The sequence below is a fragment of the Oncorhynchus gorbuscha genome, linkage group LG08 (assembly GCF_021184085.1).
Source record: "Oncorhynchus gorbuscha isolate QuinsamMale2020 ecotype Even-year linkage group LG08, OgorEven_v1.0, whole genome shotgun sequence".
Classification (NCBI taxonomy): domain Eukaryota; kingdom Metazoa; phylum Chordata; class Actinopteri; order Salmoniformes; family Salmonidae; genus Oncorhynchus; species Oncorhynchus gorbuscha.
In genome coordinates this window covers 22,073,093-22,081,542 of record NC_060180.1, presented here as the reverse complement: position 1 = coordinate 22,081,542, position 8,450 = coordinate 22,073,093, and the positions used below count along the sequence as shown (strand labels likewise).

Genomic DNA, 8,450 nt, shown 5'->3' with positions numbered 1-8,450 from the left:
TCACTCCTCCACCATTGTAAAAATTAGTTTGGAAGCATCTATTAATGTCTACATTCGTTTTTTGACGTATGTATTCTATTACAGACACCTTAATACATGCAGACAAAGCGCCTGGAAAAGCAAGCTACATGTACCACCTGCTGGTGGTATTTATACTACAGTATACAGTGCATTCGGAAAGTATTCAGACCCCTTCTCTTTTTTCACATTTTGTTACTTTACAGCCATATTCTAAAATGGATGAAATACAACATTTTACTCATCAATCTACACACAATACCCCTTAATGACAAAGCAACAGCAGATCCTATCAAGCTCTGTCAGGTTGGATGGATAGCGTTGCTGCACAACTATTTTAAGGTCTCTCCAGAGATGTTTGATCAGGTTCAAGTCTGGGCTCTGTCTGGGCCACTCAAGGACATTCAGAGACTTGTCCCGAAGCCACTCCTACGTTGTCTTGGCTGTGTGCTTAGGGTCGTTGTCCTGTTGGAAGGTGAGCCTTCGCCCCTAGTCTGACGTCCTGAGCGCTCCCAGTCCCCACAGCATAATGCTGCCACCACCATGCATCACTATATAGATGGTTCCAGGTTTCCTCCGGATGTGACGCTTGGCATTCAGGCCAAAGAGTTCAATCTTGGTTTCATCGGACCAGAGAATGTTTGTCATGGTCTGAGATTCTTTAGGTGTCTTTTGGCAAACTCCAAGTGGGCTGTCATGTTCCTTTTACTGAGGAGTGGCTTCCGTCTGGCCATTTTACCATAAAGGCCTGATTGGTGGAGTGCTGCAGAGATGGTTGTCCTTCTGGAAGGTTCTCCCATCTCCACAGAGGAAATCTAGAGCTCTGTCAGAGTGACCATCAGGTTCTTGGTCACCTCCCTGACCAAGGCCCTTCTCCCCCGATTGCTCAGTTTGGCCGGGCGGCCAGCACTAGGATGAGTCTTGGTGGTTCCAAAATTACATTTAAGAATGTGTTCTTGGGGACCTTCAATGCTGCATACATCTTTGGGTACCCTTTCCCAGATCTGTGCCTCGACACAATCCTGTCTCGGGGCTCTACGGAAAATGCCTTTGACCTCATGGCTTGATTTTTGCTCTGACATGCACTGTCAACTGAATTTAGCACAGGTGGACTCCAATCAAGTTGTAGAAACGTCTCAAGGATGATCAATGGAAACAGGATGCACCTGAGCTCAATTTCGAGTCTTATAGCAAAGGGATTGAATACTTATGTAAATAAGATATTCCTGTTATTATTATTATTTTTTTTTTAATACATTTGCAAAATTTTCTAAAAACCTGTTTTTTCTTTGTGATTATGGGGTATTATGTGTAGATTGCTGAGGATTTTTTGTGTTTAATCCATTTTAGAATAAGGCTGTAACGTAACAAAATGTGGAACAAGTCAAGGGGTCTGAATACTTTCTAAATGTACTGTTCACCAATTGGCGCACATTACATAAATTCAATCAGAGAGGTGGTTTAAACTGCATTCTAATGTTGACTTCGCTTAAAGAAAACAATATCAAGCGAAGCGTTTTATGCATAAAGAAAACCGTATCAAGCGTTTTATGTATAAGGAAAACAGTATCAAGCGTTTTATGCATAAGGAAAACAGTATCAAGCGTTTTATGCATAAGGAAAACAGTATCAAGCGTTTTATGCATAAGGAAAACAGTATCAAGCGTTTTATGCATAAGGAAAACAGTATCAAGCAAAGTGTTTCATGCATGCTCAGTTTTTGGGTCTGGGGGCTGATCGAGTGGAAATTGGAAATGGAAGTTAAGGAACATCCCCCTTGGGTTTTTTTTTATGGGGAAAATTCTGCAATGAAACTGACATTAAATGTGGAGAATGACACATTTGCATCTGTTGTCCATCAATTAGCCTATTAATTTACTGTATATGCAAATGCAATATCACTGGAGTCATTGCAAATCAACTCTGCCACTTGTGAAGCCTACCTTGGCAAACCAATTTAATAAATAGCCTATAACTTCAGTTTATTGTTGTCGTAGCCTTATGTTATTATGCAATTATAATGGACATGTTTTGTTAATTAAATTGGAAGTTATCAAAGATCTATCGCAATTGCCGATCAGTTGTTAGAAAGCATTAGATTGACTATAACAGTAGACAGATTAGGCTACAGGAGCAAAATTACGACCCCATCCTCAGTAGCCTATTCCAGCAGGCTATTGGGGAACACAAGCAATTCTTACCTCGTAATCACCTTGCTAATCATGTCGAATACATGTGTCTGTTAATATGAACTAAGCAAGCTGCTAAGTCGTTGAGTTCACATCTTGCCTACATCTTGCCTAGCCTACTGCAGACTATCTGAAATGAGTGAAATGAGATGTAGGCCTATCAGGGGCTATAAACTATCTGCCTTTTTCGAAGCAAACCATGGCAAAGTTGAATTACAATCACAAACCCAGATTTTAGTCTGTAGTCTATGGCTATTGAAATGACAAGTTCATCTCGCAAATGGGCCATTTATAACTGTTTAAAGTTTTAACATCTGGCACATAATAACAGCACAATTGCCAGAAAACAGCCTAACATTCGTTTTTTAATATTTTTCCAAGGGTTTTTTGCTCAGAGATTTCGAGATCTTCTGTCCAACTTTCATAACTTCAAACTCTCCTTTCAGATTGATCTATAGTTATGCACATCCGCAAAGGGGATTTATTTACAACTATAAATCAGCCTGAATGCTGATTGGCTGAAAGCTGTGTTATATAAAACCATATACCACGGGTATGACAAAAAAAAAACGTTTTACTGTTTTAATTATGTTGGTAACCCGTTTATAATATGAATAAGGCACCCCGAGGGTTTGTGATATATGGCCATGCTTAAGAACAGCCCTTAGCCGTGGAATATTGGCCATATATCATAACCCTTTGTGCCGTATTGCTTCATTATAGCAGCCAAATGAGTTAAGTTAAATTGACATCCAATGATGGAAAACGATCTGACGAGTTTAATAAGGGCGATTTGTCTTTTCTCTTACGACATATTCAAATGCCTTTATTACATCATGTCATAGCTCGTAATTATTAATATTTTGAGGAAAACCTCATTTCGCTTCTAACGTCATTAACTACAATATTCCTTTTTATTTGCCTCAACAGCGTTATGGAAAAATGGTTTATTGTATAAAAATGGCAACTCCTTTTCTTGCTGTTGGCCTAGTTTTCAGGCCTTTTGGGCTGGTTTAGTGGTCAATGGGCTTGAAATTAAAGCTAGACCTGGCAACTCTCCTTGTAACTTGCTGTTTGGACAGTCAGTATTCTGTTTGGACAGTCAGTATACTGATATGTATATATTATAGTATATTAGCATTAAGGCATGCAGTGTGAACAAGGCTTCAGTAATGTTTGACATCCAAAGCCACTGAAGCTAGGAGAAATGGAGTGTTGTACAGTAGCACGGTGAATTTAGACCAATTTCTTCCAACCCGAAGAGTGAAAATCAGGATTTTCCCTGAAAGGGGGCAGCTGTGAAAAACAAGACAAAGTTCTCTGTCAAGTGTGTGAGCAACAACAGACGGGGAGGGACTTCGATGACAGAGGTTCAACTCGAGTGCATCAGCATCTCTCTTCTCTGCAGTAGAACATCTAGAGAGCTGATTCTTTTGCCGCACAATGACAAAGTTGTCAAAAACAGAATGCAATTCATGGTCAAGTGATGTGACAGGGAATGATGAGACAATGATGATACAGACAATGAAGCCCAAATATGCCAGACATAACAAAATGCGTAGAGGTTCCCATGCTATATCCAATGTATGGGACCAAATCACCAGTTGACTGAAAGTATTATGAGTTCAGTATTAACGTTAGAATTAACTTGATTTTACTTCGACATACTGAAAGTGCAGTGCACTTCTTTATAGACAAGCCTGTGGAAATAGCCTAATAAACATCAAATAAAAAAAGTAATCACACATTTTGAGGAGTGCAGCTTGGTCACTCAAAATTGGGCTGTAATCCTGAAGACAGCAAATGTTCCGTTTCCATGCAAAGATTTATCTACAGGGTATAGTTAACAGAAATGTCTCAATTTAAGTCACTCTGACATGGCCTACCCTGATTCCCCCACTCAGTGTTATCGTTAAAGTGCTAAAGTTGAGCTAAAGCTGTGCCATTTCCCAACATGTATTTCTAATGAACAACATCTGGATCCTACCTCCTTGTGGAAAATAATACATTATTTTTGTCAGTTCAATGCAAAAGCGAGCTACATATACCACCTGCTGGTGGTAATTTGTACAACAAATAATGTACATTCGGAAAGTATTCAGACCCCTTGACATTTTCTACATTTTGTTACGTTACAGCCTTATTCTAAAATGTATTAAATATTTTTTTCCCTTCATCAATCTACACACAATACCCCATAATGACAAAGCAAAGGCAGGTTTTTAGAAATTTACATGCACTACCGTTCAAAGGTTTGGGGTCACTTAGAAATGTCCTTATGTTTTTCAAGAAATGCACATTTTTTGTCCATTAAAATAACATAAAATTGATCATAAATACAGTGTAGACATTGTTAATGTTGTAAATGACTATTGTATCTGGAAACGGCAGATTTTTTATGGAATATCTACATAGGCGAACAGAGGCCCATTATCAGCAACCATCACTCCTGTGTTCCAATGGCACGTTGTGTTACCATGAGGAAACTTGTAGGAAATGTTATGCTTAAGTACTGTAATTCCCACAGAAGAACACTGTTTCTTAACGTTCTCTGAACTATTTGAGAAAATTCCCAATGTCAAACCATTTGGGAAAAGTTTCTAGAACATTACCAAAAATGTCATTAAATATAACCATGTTTGAACTCTTAGGAAACGTTTAGTTAAAGTAATGAAATACCAAGAAAATAATGTTTATTTTGTCAAGTTCCTTAAATTTGTGAAGAATGCTCCAAAGACAAGCAACAATTCTCTACCATTCCTAGAAAGTTGTGGGACGGCTGTATGCAAAATCACCATAGGAGAACCCCACTCTTACCAAACTCTAGAAACATATGATTTTCAGAACGTTATGTGCTAGCTGGGTCATTTCAGATTAAAGTCTCCTATTGGACTGTTGGTAGTACTTCTGTGGCTTTCAGTTCAACTAACACAGGAAGTGATGTCAACCAACCCAGGCTCTGCCTTTCTGCTGTCTTCTGCTGTCTTCATAGTGATGCTATCACACAGGACTCTGTTAAAAGACAGCTTTAAACCAATTTAAAGCCAATTCAAAATTGTTTGTGGTGCTTTCCCACTGGGTATACACGGGTTGAATCAACGTTGTTTCCACGTCACTTCAATTAAATTCTGTTGAACCAACTTGGAATAGACGTTGAATAGACATCTGTGCCAAGTGGGTTTCTTCTCTTATGTACTTACTGTACTCTCCTTTCCAAGTAAGCACAATTCATTCAAATAATGTTCTGTTGCAAAAAGATCAGAGAATGTCAATCAAAAGATAATGAAATAATCCAACTATCTTGTTCAGTTTTCACTATTGACTGTACCTGCTAGTTGTAATTGGTTGAGGTCATGTCCTGCTGGGGAAGGGGGGGGGGCATGGTAAGTTTTACTCTAGGCTGCAATGTGTGGTGAATGTGTTGCCTTACAGGAAGTCAAATAAACAGAACAGTGTTGAGAAAGCTCCAGGTATTGGCAACATGCTTCTGCTCTTCTCTGGCTTGTGCCTGTGCTCTATTGGTAAGCTCTTTTAATTAACAGGATGAAATTGTGTGTGTTCAATTGAAGTTGGAAGTTTTGCGTGTCAAGTTTGTGAAGCCAATTGGTTGTCTTGCTTTTCTGAGGATCTGAGGATTTTGTCAACTTCTTCAGTTTAACACTTCTGATTACTTTACCATAACATAACTACACCAATATCTGTTATTACGAAACAGTTAAATAATGAAGTGCCTATTTGATCAGTAGCAATGCATGACAGTTAATGATCATTCTTATGCAATGTGATGGATTTATATCCTGCTTGATTTCTGTGATCGGGTTTAGGCCCTTATGGTTTGGCTTCAGTTTGTTTATGAGGAGTCTGATTTCTCTGCTCATGTTGACTGACTATTTATCAGTATGAGAAAAATATACTGTGTGCCACTTGTCTTTGGTTACAGTTCTTACTCTCAGTAGTAGCACACAGTCTAGTGTGTGTGTGTGTGTGTGTGCGTGTTTCTCGCGCAAAGACTGTGAAAATGCATTTTAGATAGGGATGTCAACACCACGTAGATGAGTTACAACCAACAGAAAACAAGTAGGTGTATATAAATGAATACAATAACACGTCTGGTACAGTACATGTCCACTGCCCGAGCCAACACCAAACAATGGATACCTTGTTTATTTTAATGTTTCATTTAGTATTAGTCTTTTTTTAGTATTAGTTCTTAGGGTCAACAATTACCTGTCTCATGTTACTAATTATATTTCAATATGCTGATTGTTGGCCTGTTTACTTATGTTTTGCTTATTTAAAAAATATTTTTGTTTATTATGTTTTGTTTTTCAGGCTAATTATTATACTTGTTTTGGGGTGGGGCAGGGGGGAAATTGTATATTTATTTTGTTGTGATCTAAAAGCATTAAATACAAAAATATAATATATATATACAAATGATTTACTGTTTGTAGGAGTGTAAACAGACTGTTACTCTAATTTAACAAACATTTGTGAATGGTGTTGAGTAAGCACTTTTATTTGTTTCTAGTCAGTTGCCAAAGGTATACGTCTGTGCCTGGCTCTCCCTATAACATCAGCACAGATAACAAGGGGGTCCTAAAGGCGGTGCTTCACGGGGCCTATTCATTTAACAACCAGACCAATGATGCTTTTCTCTTCAAGCCATCTGCAATTGAGAAAGCAGAAAGACAGGTATGGGGGGCAGACAATAACTTTGACCTTCATGCTGAACCTCTTTGGCTAAAAAAACTGTTAGTGATCATATATAAAATGTGTGGCATATAATATACTGTAGTTGGACTTTACCAGCGAGGCATAAACGTTTTCAGTTCAACAAAGCTTTCTGTTTCTGTTACAGCTTGTGAAGGGGTTCAAATACATTCTGGAAGTAGACCTCTCACGGACTGTGTGCCTCAAAAAGGGGCACAAAGAAGCAGACCTGGCCAACTGCAAGTTCCAACCAGATGGTTTGTTACAGCAGGTATTGTACGGTACACATTATGTTTTTAGTGCAGAATTAACAAATGTTGGAAGAACCGCAGTGTGGATTGAATTTAAATATGATACAGTATGTCAAAGTTGTATGTATAGCAATTGGGTAAAAACCAGCACTCATTTTGGCTGACAAGTGGAATGGATCATGGCTAAAAGTCATAACATTGTAGATTATTATTTTTAATAGAGGGCATGTTTGTCTTTCAGACATTCCACTGTGACTTTGAGGTTTGGACTATGCCTTGGCTCCGCTTCATGAAGACAACCTATTTTGTTTGCAGTCCATCTGACTGACCTTCCACTTCTTCATGAAACCCAATCCTTCCTCATTTCAATATTCTGAGGAAATTACTAAACTGGTTAGGTGCCTTTCGGTTGTTGTAGCTGTGTAAATTAGACTTGAAAGGCCTGAAAATCATATTGCTACTCAAGACATTGAAATTGCCATTGTTTGACTATACGTTAAAGGAGTAGTTCACTATTTTACAACTTGATGTTAGTTGGTTCCTCACCCTGAAAGTAGTCTACGGGCCAAGAGAAACTGTAATCCATGGTTCAGTTTTCTTTAAACAGCCACTACAAACTTCAGCTAAGTTTATCCACTACAAGATAACAATCAATGGAAGTGATGGGGTCATGTGAGCATGTTTTTTTGTTTGTTGAACTGGCCAAATCACCTTTAAGTAACATCAGAACAAATATGGAGTTGATTTGAATTTGGACATTTAAAGAATCTTCCATCACTTCAATTGATTGTTAGCTTGGGGTTGGTTAAGGTTAGCTGAAGTTTGTAGTGGCTGTTTAAGGAAAACAGAACCATGGATTACAGTTTCTCTTGTCCCATAAACTACTTTCAGGGTGAGGAACCATCTAACGTCAAGTTGTAAAATAGTGAACATTAACGTATAGTCAAACAATGGCAATTTCCATGTCTTGAGTAGCAATGTGATTTTCAGGCCTTTCAAGTCTAACTTACACAGCTACAACAACTGAAAGGCACGTAACCTTGTATTTTATCCTATAATAAAATTGTAGACTGCTTTGACCCTTGCAATTTATATACCGAATTATAAATAATCACGTTTTGGCCTGAGTTAGGGTCTGCACAGACTCTAATCAACAAGCTCCGATAAAAATAAAAAAAACTTATGAACAAGGATTTGACAACCAAGCACGATTATATAAGCCCATGTAAACATAAACCTTCTACAGTATCCATCTGAAGGCTTGCTCCACCGGGCTGGT

General features: G+C 38.3%; 1 protein-coding gene across 1 annotated transcript; it reads left to right on the top strand.

Moving 5' to 3' along the window:
- Window positions 1-5,622: 5,622 nt before the first annotated feature.
- LOC124040797 (cystatin-F-like) lies at window positions 5,623-8,007 on the top strand. Its single transcript, XM_046357897.1, has 4 exons — window positions 5,623-5,728; window positions 6,739-6,902; window positions 7,069-7,191; window positions 7,413-8,007. The coding sequence occupies exons 1-4, from the start codon at window positions 5,689-5,691 to the stop codon at window positions 7,497-7,499; spliced, it is 414 nt and encodes a 137-aa protein (XP_046213853.1). The 5' UTR covers window positions 5,623-5,688; the 3' UTR covers window positions 7,500-8,007.
- The last annotated feature ends 443 nt before the right edge of the window (window positions 8,008-8,450 follow it).